We start from the raw sequence: 21333 nt of genomic DNA, 5'->3' as shown, positions 1-21333 counted from the left end.
GTCTTATCTCTCAGACAGATAAATATTTGTTTACATTGGAAATAATGTTTCATCCTCTGATGAAACATTATTTCAGGGCTCCACTGATGTGCGAGGTGTCACAGGGCTCTATTCATGGTGCCATCTAATTTCCCCTGTGTGCAGCCATTAGAAAATGTCATCAGCCATTTTAATTGGATATCCTGTCATTGCTACGACAATTCCAACAAAATTTACTAGTCTTTTAAGCCAGACAATGTCAGCCGACTGACTGTCAGAACAAAGTGCTAAATTACCATTAAGAAATGGATGTCATTCTACTTCCATCAGCTAAATTCATGTATTTTTAAAGGAAAGCATAACTTACTTGTGATTTGTAATTCTGGTGCTACTGTGTTGTTTTAATTCCTTTTCATCATACTTTTTCTTGCAACTAAGTTATATGTATTTTTTTAAATAGGACAGCTTTTAACACTGTTGCCTATGACAGTAGGTTTTTAGTTTAAAATGGCATGGAGGTAATGATGTCTCATCTACTGAACAGGCCACATTGCTTTCATTGTACTGTCATGCAAGCTGGTAGCCAGTCAGATTTATCTTTTTATACATTTTTTAACATGTATTTTGTTAGCCACTTGTATAACCTTGTTCAGATAGGTGCTATATAAATATAGGTATTATTATTATTATTATCCACTCTCTTTCTGTCAGCGGTTGAAATGCAAACCAGTCTCAGCAAACCACTCAACGAAGTTGGCTGAAGCCACCACAAAGTCATAAAAAGTCATCAGGAATACTCCATGTGCTCTCTGTGACCCTAAATAGAAACAACAAATCTCTTCTGCCCAGCAGCCTGCTCACTAATGTTTGGTTCCAATTCATGCAAATTAATGATGAGTCATCTGTGCCCACCAAAGTTAATCACCTTGTTCTACAGGGCTCTTTGCTAGGCCCAATTTTATTCTCATTATATATGCTTCAACTAAGAAACACTATCAGTACACACTCTGTAAATTGCCACTGCCATGCGAGTGACACCCAGTTATACTTGTCAATATATAACCTGAACAGTGTAATCAATTAACTAAAATCCAGGCATGTCTCAAGAAAAGAAAAACCTGGAGACCCGCAATTTTTTTCTTATTAAACTCAGATAAAACGGATGTTTTAATACTTGGCCCACCTTAGAGATACATTATCTAAAGATTTGGCTCCAGACGACATTGCCCTTGCTTCCAACTAAACAGTCAGGAACTTGGAAGTGATTTTAGATCCCGATTTATCCTTTAATTCTCACTTAATACAAATTACTAGGACCGCCTTCTTTCACTTGCGTAACATCTCAAAAATATCCTTCCGCAAAAAGATGCAGAAAATTTTTTCCCCGCCTTTGTTATATCCAGACTTGATTATTGTAATTCCTTATTATCAGGCTCCTGCAGTAGGTCTTTAAAGACTCTGCAGCTTGTCGAAAATGCTGCAGCACGTCTGCTGACAAGAACCAAGAAAAGAGACCACATTTCTCCTGTATTAGCTTCACTACACTAGCTTCCAGTTAAATCAAGAATAGAATTTAAAATTCTCCTCACCTTCAAGGCCCTTAATAATATGACACCATTATACCTCAAAGAGCTGATGTTACCTTATCAGCGCACTAGAGCACTTTACTCCCAGAATTCAGGCTTTTTGTGCCTAGGAGAGGCGGTGGACTAGTGGCAGAAACTTGGACTATGGGCAGAAAAAGTCTCTGGTTCGTCTCTGGTTCGACTGCACGGAGAAATAACAAAAAGACGAACCCGGATTGATCTGTCCAAAAATCCAAGAGGATTCTCCCTACCCTGTCTAGTGCCCCTGAGCAAGGCACCTTACTCCCCCAACATCTGCTCCCCGGGCGCCGTACATGGCTGCCCACTGCTCTGTGTGTCCTGCACCAGATGGGTTAAAAGCAGAGGTTAAATTTCCCTCCTTGCATGAGTGTGCTTGTGCATGTCTGTGCATGTTTTTGGGACAAATAAATGTATCTTAATCTTATCTAAATCTTAATCTAAAGTCTCTAAAAGTAGAGTAGGAGCAAAAGCTCTCAGCTCTCAAGTTCCTCTCATGTGGAATCTTCTCCCACTTTCACTTCGGGAGGCAGACACCATCTGTACATTTAAGAGTTGACTTAAAACCTTCCTTTACAATAAAGCTTATAGTTAGAGCTGGTCCAGGCTTGTCTTACGCCGGGTTTGCACCGGATGCGAAAGCAACGCCGAAGCACCAGGCAGCGCTAATAATATCATCCGTTGACCCAGTAGTATAAAAGCATATAGTCACTTGTGGCTCCAACATTAACTGCAACAGCATCCCAACATTTGTCCTTTTTGGTGTTGTCTTTATACAACATGTGCCGAGGATCTTGCAGCTGACCTGGACATTGTATGGTGCTGGCTGATCGTTAAATAATGGGGGATCCTGTATATAGCTGGCTGATTGTGATAATAATGGTGGATCCTGTATCGTGTTGTCGTCTGATAGTGGTGGCGGATCACGATTGAGGTGGCAGCTGATGGGGGATCTTTATGGCGGCAGTAAACAATGACTGTGGACTATAGTGACATCCGATTCATTGACCTTACATTATGCTACTGTGTTTATTCTAATCAAGGCTGCATATACCCTTATTTTCCACTCAAGCCTATGGGGAGAGTACGTAGACCCCCCCCCTCTCTTTTTATCATTATGACTGCTTGTGTGTCTGTAGTGGATGGGCAGAGGGGGACATTTAATAATGTGATTGGTCAAATTGGTCAAATTAAAAGTCCAGGACAACAGAAGGGGAATACAAACTATGATGCATATTTTATCATTTATATCATATAAAATATGTCATCAATATGGTTTAAAATCATTTTTCAGTGTGTTTCCTGGCGCGATATGCTCGCGTCAAGTGCAAAAAATAGACTCGACGCCGAAACGATCGCTGCACGGCGCTTCAGCCTCCGATGGGACCCGCACAAAGGTTTAACATGGGAGTGGATGGGAGCCAGCTGTTATTTAAGGCTTGGCGCTGCGCTTACGCGTCGCTTCAGCGTCAGGTGTAAACCCGGCGTTAGACCTGCTCTTAGTTGTGCTGCTATAGGTCTAGAATGAGACAGATGGAGCTTCTCTTCCCAGCTTCTCCTTCCTCTTCTCCCTTCTTATCGCATCAAAGAAATGAATGTCTCATCAATACATGTTACTGACTTGACTTCTTTTGTGGATTATGATGGTTGATATGCGTATCAGAGAACGTGAACGTAATGGTGGATCCTGTATGGCGGATTCTGTATGGTGCTGGCTGATCGTTAAATAATGGGGGATCCTGTATATAGCTGGCTGATTGTGATAATAATGGTGGATCCTGTATCGTGTTGTCGTCTGATAGTGGTGGCGGATCACGATTGAGGTGGCAGCTGATGGTGGATCTTTATGGCGGCAGTAAACAATAACTGTGGCTATAGTGACATCCGATTCATTGACCTTACATTATGCTACCGTGTTTATTCTAATCAAGGCTGCATATACCCTTATTTTTCTGATGTTCTCCTTTACAAGTGTCTTCTATTGCACTTCTCTCTGTCCTGGGAGAGGGATCCCTCACATGTAGCTATCTGAGGCTTCTACGTTCTTTTTACCCTGTGAAAAGGTTTTTCCTTGCTCTTGTTGAGGGTTAAGGGCAGACGATGTCACACTTTGTTAAAGCCCTATGAGACAAATTGTGATTTGTGAATATGGCTCTACCAATTAATTTGATTGGTTGATTGATTGATTCCTATGATCCGGCCATGCTGTTGGCAAAGCAGGTAACTGCTCCATTCTTATGCTGCCCACATACAAACAAAAACCGGAGAAAACAGTTTCCGGGAACATCTTCAAAATAGCTGAATAGCGCCTCCTCTCAACTCCATGAAGAATAAAACTTATTTAAAGTTTTCCTGTCCGTCACACACTGTGTGACCGAAGCATGGCGTCAAAGTTTGATGACTCACAAAAATTTTTTTTTTATAACTCCTCTGTACATCAGCCTCAAACCTCATGCACACATTCACAGTCCTGCCCTGCTCAGATCCATATGTTGATATTGACTCATCATTACAGCGCCACCTATTGGCGACAGGAAGTGAAATAATTTATACTTTGATGCACTGCTCCTGGCTGGTTTACAATATACAGCCTAAATGACTCAGACACGTCTTAAGACCATGGCCAGAATTATGACATTTCCTAAAACCATATAAACCTTAAGGTGCAGCGAAGGATTACCCTTTGCAGAAGGAGACAAAGTTGTCAAGACTCCTCTGTGCATTGTCCAATCAGTACCAAAATTCTGTCACATGATTGGAGTCTAAGCCTTAAAAGCTCCATAGGTCTTCATAAACTCAGTCATATTTCCAGCTAATGATTCACGATGAAACAGGAGGGTTTTTTTTAAACTCCACTGTGCCTTGTCCAATTGGCACCAAAATTAAAACTTATAATATGACCTGAACAGCTTGATGTGTCAAAATGAACTCAGGGTCAAAGCACCACCTACTGATCAGTGTGAAAATTAAGTTGTTGTATCTCCACTGTACATTGTCCAATCGGCCCCAAATTGCTCAAGCTTCATCAGAGCCCCAACCTGAACAGATCGATTAGTCTTAATGTAGTCATAGTGATAGCGCCACCTACTGTCAAAAGTAAGTAAGCCTCCTTTTAGAACTGAAATTGATTTACATTACATTTTAACGTGCAAGGTGTGTGGCGTGAACTGTAATGTGTGAATAGTTGCCCTGCTTTCGGCGTTACGTGATGGATGCAGGAAGTTAAGCGTTTAATAATTATGCTATTGTGAAATGTTTTGGCCACTATAATCACTGTGTGAAAATTTTATTGTGGCAACTATAGTTTAACTAACCCTCCTTTTTTCTCTTTTAATGTAGACCCTATCCAGATCCACAAGAGGAAACTCCTCTTGTGGTTCAGCCACCTTCCTCAGGAGGAAAAACAGTTTGGAGGTTACTTCAGTCCAGAGACCATGCATGTGGATCCACTAATCCTGGAAAGAAAAGATGAGGAGAGGACAGGACTACTAAGCACCCCTCCCCAAACCCTGAAAATCACTAGTCACTCTGTGACAGTGGAACAGCTATTTGAGCCCACTGATGCCTGGAGTGATGGTAATGGGGTCAATGTGCTACTGTACGGGGCTGTGGGAACAGGTAAAAGTACAGTGATCCGAAAGCTGGTTCTGGATTGGTGCAGAGGGAATACCCTGACCCACTTCAAGCTGCTGGTGCCTTTCTCTTGTGAGGACCTCAGCCAACTATCAAAGTAAGATATTATAATGTAATTTAGTGGGTTGTTAGTCTTGAGGAATGTGTATATGTATATAACTGGGGGGAGTAGAATTATTTAGGCTGACATATTCTTCAGGATGCAGCCACGTGTTATTGGATTGTTTAGTGAGGTCCTCGGATTGGCCCCTCCAGAGTCAGTCATGGCCCTGGCGGATCAAGCTGGACTTTCTAGAGCAGGGGTGTCAAACATACGGCCGGATACGGCCCGCCAGGGTGTCCAGCTCGGCCCGCCGGATGCAAGGCATAATTTGAAATTTAAAAAAAAGTCTAAGTCAAACCGCCAACCAAGTTGAAAATAACGTACAATGAAGCCTGTGTTGCTCTTGGGTTCACAGTGAATGAAGGAGGACATGAGGAGAGACTAGTGTATATTTTAGGTCTGAAAACTCGCAGCTGACAGTATGAGACCCAACATATATAGAAGACACTTAGAAACATTACACCCCAGTCACATGCATGTGTTATTTTTGGTTGAACTTCATCATCGTTGTAACAAAGTGATTCTAATTTAATTTATTTTTTCTCTATTTTTGAAAAAGTACAGATTGATGGAGGAATGTAGTGATAAATGTCACCATAAGTACTTATAAATAAAGTTGAATTTAAGCAAAGTTGCAACAGATTAACAAAAAAATAAAGCCTGTTTTAATATATCTGTCTCCTTCCATCATTGTTGTGGAAATCGTTGTTAATGATTATTGCGAGAAATAATTAAAATTGATGTGATCAGACATTCTCTTGACATATATTATTATTATTATTAAAATGTGATCTTTGGAACTTTGTTATTCAGGAAGTTTGTAACAAACAAGTAGCCCTTCGTACATACAGTACCTTCAAAGTAGCTCTCAGTTTCAAAAAGGTTGGTGACCCCTGCCATAGACCATCGGTTCCCAAACTGGAGTACGGGGTACGCAAAGTGGTTCAGGGGGTACGCAGTGAGTTGAGGTGCGCGTTGCGCCAACCTCCTCTGCTGAAGCAACGAGACAGTTTTAAGAATATACAAAGTAGAAAGTAGAGAAATTTGTGTTCAAATGCAGCGAGTAAAAGTAAAAGGTCGTCAGGAAAATAAAAACTCAAGTAAAGTACAGATATGTGTACAGATATCTACTTAAGTACAGTAACGAAGTATTTCTACTTCGCTACTTCCCACCACTGGTAATCATATAGTATTCCCTGCTTTTTAAGGCATACCTGCGATAACATTTTCACATTGTAAAATTGTAAAACCTGCAGGTTTTGTTCCGGTGGTTGATGTGGTTGTTGTCAAATCACTGAGTTTAGAATAGGGCTGACATGATAAATGTGTATAAACAATAAATAAAAAATAAATAGATAATAATAAAATAGAAATATTAATATGTTAATTATAAACATATGATAATATCTCTCTCTCTCTCATTGACTGGGCATTTACTTTGAATTAGGACCTACATTTTTATAAAAATCATAAATGAAGTAAAGCAAACAGAGTAAAGCAAACAGACGAAGAAACTGATATGCACAATCTGTCTCTTATCCCAATGCTCCATTTCTGTATCAAAAGGGCACCTTCACAGTACAGTTATAGTGTTTTTTGTGTGTGTGTGTTATCACAAATGTTGTATTTCGGAGATAATGAAGTGAAACTAGAGAATTGGTGTTTTCTCTGATGATGTCTGATCCCAAAGATCACAATTTTTCTGAACAAAACGAGTAGGTATTAGTATTTTGTTATATTTATAGTATGATTAATTTGACTGATAATTAAACACAATCCTCCTCCCATACAGGATGGCTTCCTTAAGGGATCTGGTGAGCAGGAAGTACCTTCACCTGAGAAAACACCCCTTGCTTAGTGGGGAGGGAAATCAGGCCAAGGATGTTCTCTTCCTATTCAATGGGATGGAGAAGATGGACTTAGACTTCCGGATTGGATCCACAGAACTCTGTAGTGATCCTAATGAGGTGCTGTCTCCAGATGTAGTGGTGGTGAACCTGCTGCGGAAGTACCTCCTGCCTGAGGTCAGTGAAAGTGATTTGTACACTGTCAATGCATGCTGTCATTTGTTGTTTGGTAATCGTAATGCCGGAACTGTTAATAAGGGAGGTTACTTAAATGGCAATTCAGATTTAGATTTGTAATCCAATAAAACTGAAAAAATGCTGAAGATGAAAATTAATAATGGAAGAGTAGCAAAAAGCCAGAGTTACTCGTGGTATTCAGTGTTCAAGGATACACCGATTTAAATAACTTGCTAACCAGCACTGCTATCTGTTTCATAGAATTTGTTTGTGTCAGTGGTTGGTCCCATGTTCATCAAATAAAATACTTTTTGGTGCAAAATACAAGTTATTATACTTAGTCTGAGCTGAGAATCTCCCACTGCGTAATTGATGTGAAAGGCATCATCCGCAGAAATTCTGGAACCAATTCCCCAGAAATCCTCCAAAGGTCATGTCTGAAAAGGGCTTTTGACTGAATAAAAAAAAAAATTTCAGGTCAATATGAAACTGTCAGAAGCGATCAGATGAGGGCAGGCTGATTTAGTCTTATGTATTAAATGGGAGATATTGCACACAACTTCAAGTGCACTTATTCTAATCCTAAACATTGAAAAAAGGTTTATTGAAATTGAACCGACTCATCATTACTTGTGAAATGTCCAGTGTGATCGATATCTGGGTAGAACCCCCCCCCCCCCCCCCCCCCTGAAAAAGTGTGTTCTTCATGCAAGAAACATTTGTACAAATAGATTTGTTTGTGGGTACATGTTATTAGGAAGAAATTATCCAGAGGTGTAAAGTAACGAATTACATTTACTCACGTTACTGTAATTGAGTAGTTTTTTCGTGTACTTTGTAATTTTTTGAGTAGTTTTTGAAATGGGTAATTTTACTTTTACTCAAGTAGATTTTAACCGAAGTATTGTACTTCGCTACATTGAAAATTACATCCGTTACTGAGTAAAAAAAAAACATAGTTCAGGGCGCAAGGCAATTCTCACTGCAGTGGTAGATACTGCATAGAGTGGATGACGTTCCCTAACGTGCACGTTCAACATATGAAAACTGATCGTAAAGTTCACTGTTCGTGAAAAATGTGCGCGACAGGCACAACACTGCACAGGGATCCACTGCGGAGGGGCTGCAGAGCCGCGGGTTGCCGACCCCTGGCTACAGCGAAAGATAATTTGTTTACTGCTCCGCTGTTAAAGAGATGCAGACGTCAAAACATTAGTTCGGCTATAATATTAGATCCGCCTCACATTTTCTCCTCCCGGTCGCGCGCCTATAACAGGCGCGCGACCGGTTACAGTTTGAGAATCACTGCGCTACACAGGGGCGGCCCTAGCACATTTGGTGCTCTATGCAAGCTTCTAGTTTGTAGACTAGTGCTCGAAAGGTGGACCAAAGTTTAACCAAAAGTTTAAATATACAGTGGGACAGCGGCATTTTAACTTTTTATTTTAGTTGTCATGTGGTTCATGTCTTGACATGTCCTCCCAAAAGTTCTTAAATGTTGTGTTAACATGTTAAATGTTTAATGTTTGACATGTTTAATGTCATTGCACTTAAATTTGTAAAGATCTCCTTTAATTCAAAATAAGTGTTTTTGGATTGGATTTATGACACCTTGTCCTTTTTTGCACTGTATAGGAGCGGCCCCCATCAAGTTGTTGGAAGTAACTAAGTAACTTTTCCTTAAAGTACATTTTAAATAAACTACTTTTTACTTTTACTTGAGTAGATTTTTGGATGGGTACTTTTACTTGTACTTAAGTAAAATTTCATCAAAGTAAAGGTACTTTTACTTGAGTAAATTTTTCATTACTTTTTACACCTCTGAAATTATCTCATTCACCAATTTGTGTTTTAAATGATCTGTCAGGGTTAAAAAAAAGGTCAAGACCTTTCTCAGGAGTCATGTGAAATTTGTCTGCTGTTATTCAAAACTGTTTCCATTCATGGATTTCATATTTCATCAGTGGTAGCTAGGGTTGGGCCATATAACGATAACTTTTCCTATATAGATATTCAAGACATGTCGATAGAACTCATCATGTCCATTGTTTGTCAGACAACACAGACAGCCGGCTGGACTATAGTTACAGTAACGACATATTACGTTGACGCACACAGCACAGAGTGTAGGAGAAGCAGCAGAATACATTTTAATTCCAAGTTTTAATTTAAAGATGTCCGTGTTCAATTCTTTGATATAAAGGAATGGTTGTGCAATAATTTTATTTTTCGAGCTGGTAAGAGGAGGTTATTTTAAAGAATTCAAGAAAGTGTCAATGTCGATCTCAATGGAATCATTTTCCCTCTCATTACCTCTTTCACTGTGTCCCAAAGGATGACCAGCAAAACGTCCCCTGTTTCCTTCAAGTCTAGGTAATCTTTGATGTCCCAGTTCAGTGTCTTCCTTGTTTTATAGGGGTATGATCTGACAGATCACCATCATCTCACTGGCTCCGGGGAGAGAGAGAGAGAGCCCGGCTCCCCGGCTTCCAGGCTAGTGTTAGCTCGCGAGCGGCCGGTGGAGCCCGGGGAGCCTGGTTCAGAGCCAATCACAGCACAGAGACAGCCTTGGCAAAAGTCACTAATGACCTTCTAATAGCTTCAGATCAGGGATTTGTGTCTGTCCTCGTTCTGTTAGATCTCAGTGCAGCATTCAACACAATTGACCATCACATTTTATTACAGAGACTAAAATAGTTAATTAACATTAAAGGAACCGCCCTAAACTGGTTTAAATCTTATTTTTCTGATCGCTCCCAATTAGTGCAAATGAATGATGAGTCATCTGTGCGCACCAAAGTTAACCATGGTGTAGGGCTGCAACTAACGACTATTCTGATAGTCGATTAGTCTCCGATTATTGAAACGATTAATCGACTAATCGGATTATGAATGACACAAATTCTCAATAGCTATTATTTAGCAAGCAGCTTTTAAATTTAGCTTGAGGTTGTTCAAGGCATGTGATGACTGAAAATAAAGACAATAAAGATAGATACTTCATTATAAAAAATGTCTTTTAATAAACTTTGCTGCATATAAGGGTACTGTTGACACAAAAGCAAAGAAAAATCAAGTTTTTGTCCATTTAAAACCAAGGACAGGCAAAGTGCTAATAAAAAAAATTAATTTAAATTTAAGTTTCCCTTTTTACTGTGAACCAAGAACAGGCCAAGTGCTGGTACTAAAAATAAATTAAAAATCAAGTATCCATTTTTCGTGTTAACAAAAAAGGACAGGGAAAATAACATTAATAAAAACATCAACAAACGAAACTACAGTCTTCTTCAGACTAAATCATTTTGATTAAAACAAGACGTTTGTCAGGCAATAGGATAACATTTCGCTTTTAAACTCAGGTACTTCCATCAGCACCTCCGGTAAAACGCTGTTTAGTTCCGCTGCGCGGCACGAGAAACACGCGCTATGACGTCACCAACGAATCATCGACGAGTAAATTCGTCGGCAACTATTTTGGTCATCGATTTTTGTCGACGACGTCGACTAATCGTTGCACCCCTACCATGGTGTTCCACAGGGCTCTGTGCTCGGCCCAATTTTTATCCTCATATGCTTCCACTAGGAAACATTATCAGGACACACTCGGTAAATTTCCACTGCTATGCGGATGACACCCAGTTATACTTGTCAATAGAACCTGAACAAGGTAATCAATTAACTAAACTTCGAGCACGTCTCAAGGACATAAAAACCTGGATGACCTGCAATTTTCTCTTATTAAACTCAGATAAAACAGAGGTTATAATACTTGACCCTAAACACCTTAGAGATACATTATCTTATGATATAGCTGCGCTAGACGACATTGCCCTTGCTTCCAATGATACAGTAAGGAACTTGGGAGTGATCTTCGATCCTGATTTGTCCTTTAATACCCGATTAAAACTAATTTCTAGGCAGCCTTTTTCCACTTGCGTAATATCTCAAAAATCTGACATGTCCTTTCGCAAAAAGATGCAGAAAAACTAGTCCACGCTTCTGTTACATCCAGACTGGACTATTGTAATTCATTGTTATCAGGCTCCAGCAGTAAGTCGTTCAAGACTCTGCAGCTTGTCCAAAATGCCACAGCACATGTCCTGAAGGGAACCAAGAAAAGAGAGCACATTTCTCCAGATTAGCATCGCTACACTGGCTTCCGGTTAAATCTAGAATAGAATTTAAAATTCTCCTCCTCACCTTCAAAGCCCTAAATAATATGGCGCCATTTTATCTTAAAGAGCTGTTAGTACCCTATCAACCCACTAGAGCACTCCCCTCCCAAAATTCAGGCTTACTTGTCGTCCCTAAAGTCTCTAAAAGTAGAGTAGGAGCCAGAGCTTTCAGCCATCAAGCCCCTCTCCTGTGGAATAATCTCTCGCTTTCATTTCGGGAAGCAGACACCATTTTTACGTTTAAGAGTAGGCTTAAAACGTTCCTTTTTGATAAAGCTTATAGTTAGAGCTGGCCCAGGCTTATCATTGCTGCTAAAAGCCTTTATCTTGATGATGTTTTCCTACACTTGACATCTATTGCACTTCTGTCCGTCCTGGGAGAGAGATCCCTCACATGTGGCTCTCCCCCGCAAGGCACCTGGACCCGACGCTGTCTCCCCCTCCACACTGAGGCACTGTGCAGTAACCACCTCCTCGACCCACTGCAGTTTGCCTACAGAGCCAACAGGTCCGTAGACGACGCAGTCAACATGGGACTCCACTTCATCCTCCAGCACCTCGACTCCCCCAGCACCTACGCCAGGATCCTGTTTGTGGACTTCAGCTCCGCATTCAATACCATTGCCCCAGCTCTTCTCCGTGACAAGCTGACACAGCTGAGCGTGCCTGAGCCCACCTGCAGGTGGATCTCTAACTTCCTGACTGACAGGAAGCAGCGCATGAGGCTGGGCAAGCTTGTCTCTGAGTCCCGGACCATCAGCACTGGAGCCCCACAAGGTTGTGTGCTCTCCCCTCTTCTCTTCTCCCTCTACACCAACAACTGCACCTCCAGCCATCCCTCTGTCAAACTCCTGAAGTTTGCTGACGACACGACCCTCATCGGATTAATCACCAATGGGGACGAAGCCGCCTACAGAGAGGAAGTTAACAGCCTGGCTTCCTGGTGCAGCCAGAACCACCTGGAGCTGAACGCTTTAAAAACTGTAGAGATGGTAGCAGACTTCAGGAGAAGCCCAGCCCAAACCGCCCCCCTCAGCCTGTGCGACTCCCCAGTTAAAACAGTGGAGTCCTTCAGATTCCTGGGGACCATCATTGCACAGGACCTGAGGTGGGCGGAGAACATCACCTCCATCATCAAAAAGGCCCAGCAGAGGATGTTCTTCCTGCGGCAACTGAGGAAATTCAACATGCCTTGGAAAGTGATGGTTGAGTTTTACACAGCCATCATTGAGTCCATCCTCACCTCATCAATTACCATCTGGTTCGCTGCCTCCACTGCCAAGGACAAGGGCAGACTGCAGCGGATCATAAGGTCAGCTGAGAAGGTCATCGGCTGTGACCTGCCGGCTCTCCTACACCTGTTCCACTCCATGGCAGTGGGGCTCACAAACAAGCCCCCTGCCCCACACTGACTCTGCATCACACTGACTCTACCCCACCAGCCCCCCCCCCTGCACATAATTTATAACTTATATATTACTGGCACTATCACCAATCTCTGCACCTTCGCACAGCACGTGCCCATAACTCTTTTACTCTGTTACTGTATATATGTATATACTTTATTCTACTTTATTCTATTTTATTTTATTTTATTTTATTTCTTATATATTGTTGTTTTTCTTATATTGTTGTTTTTATGTTCAGTGCACCAACGACACCAAGTCAATTTCCTATATGTGCAAACATACCTGGCAAATAAAAGAATTCTGATTCTGATTCTGATTCTCTGAGGTTTCTATGTATTTTGACCCTGTTAAAAGGGTTGTTAGTAGTTTTTCCTTACTCTTGTTGAGGGTTAAGGACAGAAGATGTCTCACAATGATAAAACCCAAATTGTGATTTGTGAAAATGGGCTATACAAATAAAATTTGATTGATTGAATCCTCCCTTCGACTTCGTTCAACATCAAGTTTTTTTTTTTAGATTTCTCCTTTAATGTCCTCAAGTTGTTTTTTGTTGTCTTGCCTGACTTCGCATATCTTCTGAGGATCAGGTTCGCAGACTAATTTTCGCCATCCAAACTGTTGCTGAAGTGGCTCGCCTTGCGGGGGATAGCATCTTCGTCTTGCTGCTCCTCGTTGTTTTTAGCTTTATTCTGGGCTGAATGCAACAAACTTTATTCAGAACTTATATTACTCCGTCAAGGGGGCATTTTTAAGTCTAACCTTAAATGTCTAGATGGTCTCTGCCTCCAAGAACCCAGGGTGGGTGCTCGTTCCACAGAATAGCCTGGTAGCTGAAGGCTATACCTCACATTCTACTCTTACAGATTCTAGGAACCACAAGAGAACCTGTATTTTGGAAGCAAAATGATCTATTGGCAAAATACGGCATTATGAGTTCTTTGACATAAGAATTTTTGATTGATTGTTAAGGACTTTGTATGTGAGGAGCACGGTCTTGAATTCTGAGTTTTACAGTAAGCCAATGCAGAGAAGCTGAGAGTAATATGATCTCTCCTTCTAGTTCCTGTCATCAACACTTGGTGCATGATTTTGGACCAACTGGAGGCTTTTCACAGATTAACTGGGACATCCTGATGATAAATAATTACAGTAATCCAGCCTAGCGGCAATATATGCATAGGATTTTCTCAGCATTCTTCTGAGACACTATGTTCCTAATTTTCATAAAATTGCATCAGTGGAAGAAAGCTGTGCTAGTAGGGGTGCCAAGACATGGTCAACAAAAATCGATGACAAAAATAATCGACGACGAATTTACGCGTCGATGATTAATTGGTCACGTCATAGCGCGTGTTTCTCAAGCCGTGCAGCTGAACTAAATGTCGTTTAACCGGAGGTGCTGATGGAAGTAGCTGAGGAGAGAGCCATCTCGCTTCCTTCCTATCTCTGAAAGCCGCGCATGTGCAATAGCAACAAAACATGGACCAATGTCGGCGTCCGCTGCAACATCATCGCGAATCAGGAAGTCAAAAGTTCGGGAGAACTTCACCCTTAACATAGCCTGAAAAAAACTACCTGCAATATTTGTACGGCGGACCTGCTCTCCATGGAAGCAGGACACACGCAATTGAGGAGGAGGCACGTTTGACATCGTAACGTAAGCCAGTGATTTTCAACCTTTTTTGAGCCGCGGCACATTTTTTACATTTACAAAATCCTGGGGCACACCACCAACCAAAATGACACTCTATGGCCTAACACAGTACATATAATACATATAGTTAGTAATATAGTTTCTAAATGTATTAAAATGCAATATTTTAAATTATTTCAGCCCTTTATTACTCTTATCTTTTAATGAGAACAAATTGAATAAGATTTATGAAACAATCTTTGATTTAACTAAACTTTATTTAACAGAGACATATTATGCCCATTTTAACACAAGTTGAAATGGTTCCTTGGGGTCTTAATGAAATGTCTGTAACATATTTTGGTCAAAATACCACAAGGATCATTTAAAACAGCCCTCCTCGGATTGACCTGTTTTGAGTGCCAACAGTTACTCCCACCGTTTACTGCGCTTCATTGAATTTTTTCACTTTGACATTCAGAGCACTGGGCAGAAATCACATCGTGTCAACACCCACCGTGGGCCTTCTCGATGCTTTGTTTTAATTGGTCTGCACCAGTTCTAAGTCAGCTGCTAGGCGCCAGCCGAGGCGCACCGCCGGAGGGGGCCCACCGCCGTACACGGTCCCCTCCAACCGGTCCCCGCCTTCCGCACCGGCGATGGCCACCGGCCCGCGGTCCAAGAGAAAGAAAGCCCCCGCACAAGCGACGCCGTGAGGCGCCGCAGACGAGCTCCCCCCCCAAAAAACGTGCCCAGCAATTTAACCACAAATACCAATGAACATCGGCCAATGATATAGGTGAAAGTCAAGATTATTACCGATGTGCCGATGTCAGTAAACGAGGCGAATATCGGCCCCTACCAATGTTCGGCCGATACATCGGTGCAACACTAGATATTAGATAATTTCCCACGGCACACCTGACGATCTCTCATGGCACACTAGTTGAAAATCACTGACGTAGACGATGCGGACTCGCCTCGGTAAGATGTTATGTATAAACTTATATACCTGTGCGCAGGATTCTAGAATCCATTACAATAATATGGTTTAAACTTTTTTTTAACGATTTCAAAAGCGTAATGTTATCCTATTGTCTGACAAACGTCTTTTTTAATCACAATTATTTTGTCTGAAGAAGACTGTAGTTTCGTTTTTTTGATGTTTTTATTGCTGATACTTTCCCTGTCATTTTGTTTACAGAAAAAATGGATATTTGATTTTTAATTTATTTTTAGTATCAGCACTTGGCCTGTTCTTGGTTTTAAATGGACAAAAAACTTGATTTTTTTTTGCTTTTGTGTCAACAGTACCCTTATATGCAGCAAAGTTTATTAAAAGACATTTTTTTTAAATGAAGTATCGATCTTTATTGTCTTTATTTTCAGTCATCACATGCCTCGAACAACCTCAAGCTAAATTTAAAAGCTGTTGGCTGAATAAGAGCAATTGAGAGTTTGTGTCATTCATAATCCGATTAGTCGATTAATCGTTTCAATAATCGATGACTAATCAACTGTCAGAATAGTCGTAAGTTGCAGCCCTATGTGCTAGAGACTTTTTTTCTTTTTTCAAACTTTTATTAGAACAAGTACCTTGACAATGAGTCTCACACAGCATGTCATACAATATTACAAGTGAAGATAAAATAAAAATAAAACACAAATGGCAGAAGTTATTCCAAAGGGTTCACATAGTTTCACATTCAGTCTAGCTTGTCCAGTCAAATGTCAACAGAATGTTCATTTTAACAGATACATTATCACAGGTGTCCACTTTGCAAAGTAGATGTCCATCCGGAGTCGTAGGCTTGCAGTTAAACTTTCCATGCAATTCGCAGCTTTAAGCCTCTGGGCCCACTGGTCCACGGTAGGTGGGTGGGGCTTGAGCCAGTTTACTGTGATCATTTTGTGAGCAATTAGCATCATAACTCTGATCATATACAACTAGACACTTGTTTTATATATGCGTCAAATAATATGTTCTGGTCAAACATAACTCGAAGGTTCCCCTCAGTGGAGCTACGGGCCAAACATACACCATCCAAGGTGACCATCTGGTCAGACGGTATTTTTCTGAGACGTTTCGGCCCAATAACAATGAACACGTTTTTTCTGAATTTAGAAGTATCAAGTCTTGATGTTCTTGAGACATTTCTGAAGTTGAACTAAGTGATTAGATTCATCATACTCTTTAGCAACCAAAAAAGACCATTACTATCTAAGTAATTACATAGCCATTTAACAACAGCTTTATCAATGATTTTGGAAGGGGAGGTTTGATATAAAACATCTGCATCAAGAGTGGGCCATTTAACGAGGGGCTTAATTACTGCTAGCTTACAAGCCTGTGGTACGTAGCCTGTTAACAGAGACATGATTAAATATTAAAAATGGAAATGTTAATTAGAGAAAAAACGTCCTTTAAAGTCCAGTTGGGAGAGGGTCTAGTAGACAAAACTAGTGAAGTCAGTTCAGAAAGATCAATCGAAGGAAAGTGGTTCAAATATAAATCTGGTGCTACAGGAGGTTCTATGATTTCTGTACTAGACAATCTATCTGTGCTTTTCATGGGGAAGAGGTGGTGGAATTTTTCCCCTGATGGTTAGAGGAATAGATGGATCAGTAGAGCTATGACGCTCTGTCAGCCTGGGGTTGTTCATATTTTCTTCTATTAATAATGAATAATGGTAGGTTCTGACATTTTGGAGTGCTTTCTTATAATTTATCTCATCTTTTCAGGCTGGGTGAAAATCATCTTGGCTGGTGGAACGCCACTTCCTCTCCAGTTTCTGTGATGACTGTTTTAAACACGCATTGGAGAATTATACCATGGAGCTCATCTCCATTGCTTTACTTTTTCAGTGGGGCGACAGCATCAAGGGTTATTTTTTAATGAGGCTGATGTACTATTAACAAAGTTATCAACTAGTGTGGGAGTGAAGTTTTGATTACTTTCCTGTATTCTACTGACACTGAATTTAAATTGGTTTATAGTATTATTAGATAAAAACATACTATTATAGAATTTCTGTCCATGATCATTGTAGTCAGTAGTTGTAAATTCAAATGTAATTAAAAAATGGTCAGACAGAAGAGGGTATGGGGGAAATATTATAACATTTTTAATGTCTATGCCATATGTCAGAACAAATTACACCTCACAACATTATATTGACATTATTGTGTTAAACTTTGCAATTTGAATTAATATGAAGTTATACATTTATTCTGTTAAATGTGTATTAAATTCTATGACCAGGGGAGTAAACGGCTCACGGCTGACATAGTTTAAACAGCACTGCTATAGTAGGTCCCTTGATTTTGTTTCTGATGCTGTTAAAAACAATAGACTTTTCTCGCTGAATCTCTATAAGCAGGACTTCAATCAAGTCCTTTTCATTATTGAAGTCATTTTCATGGATAATCACTTATGACATATGGGGCAGGAAGTGCAGCCCTATGTTATTATTTAGGCTTTAATTGTACTAATTTGTTATCCATGTGTACATTGGCTCAAATACTCACAGGTAGCATTCATCATGTTTTTGCAGGTCATTTACACACTTTTCTGAAGTTGGAAGCGTTTCTTAAATCTGAGACCTAAGTCCTGTTCAGATGAACTCACCATACTAACAAATGTTGGAGCAATTTATGATAAGAATATTTAAATGTTCTTGCACAAGGCCCAATGTTTGTTTCTAAATTGTGTTACATTTAATTTTTGTCATTGATGGTGAGGAACTTGTCTGTTGTATGTTTCCTAGGCCAGCATATTGGCTACCACCAGACTGTCTGCCCTGGACCGTATCCCTCAGAAGTATGTGAGTCGGTATGCACAGATTTGTGGCTTCAGTGACCCAGACCGTCAGCGGGCATACTTCACCAGCCGCCTACTGCAGCAGAGTGGCGAGACTGCACGTGATCATGAGGCCCACGCTCTTATAGAGCTGCTGTACCTCAACCTCCAGAGAGAGAGCCAGTTGGCTGCAGCTTGCTTCTTGCCCTCTTATTGCTGGCTTACATGTGCTACCATGCACTTCCTCCATTTTACAGATGCCAAGGCACCAATCCGCACACTGACTGGCATATACACCAGTTTCCTCAGACTCAACTTTGGGGGTGAGGTGCTGGGCACAGGAACAAAGACAAATGTGAATATTCAGGAACACAACAACTCATTGATGTTGTATGTAGTCCGTACAGTTGGTAAACTGGCATTTGACGGTGTGACGTACAAACGAACATCATTCTCAGAGAATGAACTAGAGCAGTGGATAGGAGGGAAGACCAAAACAGATGAGGAGCTACATCAGTTGGCCATGTTCCGGACTGATGTGCTTGACTTCTTCTTGGCTCCTTGTGTAAAAAAATCACAATGTAGAGCTTCATTACATGAAGCTCTAAGTGAAGATGATCAAAGTTGGTATGTATTCGCTGTCCCAGCCATGCAGGAGTACCTGGCCGCTCTCTATGTTGTTTTAGGAGAAAACAAATCAGCTCTGGAGAGGCTGACCAGGCAGATGTCTCTGACGATTGGACAGGCAAGCGAGGACGTCAGCGCCATCTTCAACATCGTTTCTAAATTCATTCCTATTCGAATATTTGCTGTGTTCAACCTCCTCAAGCTTTTTCCAAAGTTTTATGAGAAAATCAGTAGCCACAACAAAGGCAGCATAGCCAGAACCATGGCAGCTGAGATGTTCCGCACCGAAGATAGCTACAACGAGGATGTCCTGGATCAGATGGAGCAAAATCTTTTAGGAGTCCATGGCCCTCAGCCACAGCAGCAAAGTGAAGGCCAGCCTTTTGAACTCTACCCCATCTTCATGGGTGGACTTTTGCATTATGGTAACCGTGTCCTTCTCCAGCAACTTGGCTGCAGTATCCAGAGCTCCACTGTGGTCCAGATCACAAATGCCCTTAGGAAGCACCTTGTGAGGGGTAACATATATGTTCTTTTCACTCTTTCTTTCATGCTTTTAAATAGAATTATACTTTAATTGTAAGTATTGTTCTCTTAAGTCAAGTGCATTTCAAACATGAAATGTCTTGAAATACCCTTTAGATTAGCTTGAACTTCATAGACTTCCAATCAATTCAGACCCAGCATGTTAAATTCATGTAGTTACCATTGACCGGACTGATACCGAACACATTCAGATACAGTTTCATGTGCTCCCACTGGTACATAGCTTAAATGGTAGCTCAGTCTGACCTTTTCTTCTCTTACTGCAAAAATGGCAGCCATTGTAGATTAAGGTCACCAATAAGTATTCAATTAAAGGGCTAGTTGCGACTTCAAGACTGTACAAGAAAGGTGTTCTTGCTTGAGATCAGATACATACACTATTATAGATCTGATCTCAAGCAAGAACAATTTCTCTTTTGCAGCTTCACTTATTAACATGCTGCTCTATACTTTCTTTATTTAATGCCAGAGCTCAGCAAACCACAGCCACCAGAGGAGTTGATGGATCTGCTCGTTCTTCTGTATGAGTTTCAAAACCCCAGACTCACAGCAGAGATTTTGGCCTCAATCAGAACCATCCGCCTTGCCAACATTCGTATGACGTCACTCAAATGCTTCATACTGAGCTCTGTTATTTCATGCACCCCTGCAAGGTAATGTATGTGACAAATATAGCTGTGAAATACATCAGCTAAATTGGGATCAGGCTGCAGCCACCACAGCAGAGTAGTGATGTCAACATTCACATTGTTCTGGAATTAGAAATATGTAATTCTAATTTGTAGTTGTAAATCAACCTTCGTAAAACTGTCAAATAGACACATCTCAAATGGCAGGTGGTTCCATTACATTCATCCTTGGCTCAGGTTTTAAGGTGGTATTAAGTGGTATTACATGGTTAAACTAGAATGGCACTCAGAAGAGTCCATACCTCCACCAAGGTCAAATAATCCCCTCATAATAGATCTTTTGTCTATTTATTATGTCTTGGAAATGCACACCTAAATATATGTCAGTCCCCTAAACATGACAGATTTTTTTCATCAAGATCTAATCATTTATCCCAGAAATTGAAGGCGTCAGAAGTGGAAGCGCAAAAGTCACACTTTTCTGTAGCGAAGAATATGTTATTTGACGCTGTATCAAAGCTGGGCTGCAATAACTGAGGCGGTGAATGCTGTGTCCTGCACAGAGCTGAGCACTAGAACTGTGGAAATTTGTCTTAAATGCATTGCGCCATGGACTCAGCTGAATAATTTTAACACCGTTGCTTCAGGATGAGAATCAGACGCACGCCCGGTAATCCTGTGTCTCTGTCGGAGTCTGTTTCCTCCTCACTCCACCTCTGACCTCACTTTACACTTAAACAATAAACACCTCTACTGATCAGAAGTTATTAGGACACGTACAGGACTGCTACACAACACGTGAGGTGACGCGCACAGTCAGGACATCAGAGTTAAAGTGAGCGGAACGATCCAGAGCCATGATCCGACATCATCGATTAATAACTAAATACATGTGATTATCAGTTTGTGGTACACACACACACACGCACACTCCTGTAGACAGAAGGGCTCCTCCCACAGATTACTGTGTTTTAACATCATTGTTGCAGAAGAAGCAACGCTCCGTTTATCCAGAAACATAAATATGAATTCAGCAGGTTTTAATAAAGATGATGAAGATGAAAGGCTGTCAATTTCATAGTTTTTAATACATTTGGTTAATGCATTAAACAATTGAATTACTGCTGTCTATATACAATTTTTATTTAAATAAATGGAGTTTTAATATACTA

The 21333-nt window shown here is 40.7% G+C and overlaps 1 protein-coding gene across 2 annotated transcripts in view; it reads left to right on the top strand.

Annotated features, from left to right (window-relative positions):
- nlrx1 (NLR family member X1) overlaps positions 1-21333 on the top strand; it is a 62077-nt gene that overhangs the window by 25715 nt on the left and 15029 nt on the right. For both annotated transcript variants that reach the window (XM_061073723.1, XM_061073724.1), the window contains exons 4-7: positions 4923-5313; positions 7112-7343; positions 18328-19504; positions 20002-20185. In XM_061073723.1, the coding sequence (XP_060929706.1) occupies positions 4923-5313; positions 7112-7343; positions 18328-19504; positions 20002-20185 (1984 nt within the window). The remainder of the gene's footprint in view (positions 1-4922; positions 5314-7111; positions 7344-18327; positions 19505-20001; positions 20186-21333) is intronic.

The sequence above is a fragment of the Limanda limanda genome, chromosome 6, assembly GCF_963576545.1.
Source record: "Limanda limanda chromosome 6, fLimLim1.1, whole genome shotgun sequence".
In the NCBI taxonomy this organism is placed as follows: Eukaryota; Metazoa; Chordata; class Actinopteri; order Pleuronectiformes; family Pleuronectidae; genus Limanda; species Limanda limanda.
This window is presented reverse-complemented; position numbering and strand designations above follow the sequence as displayed.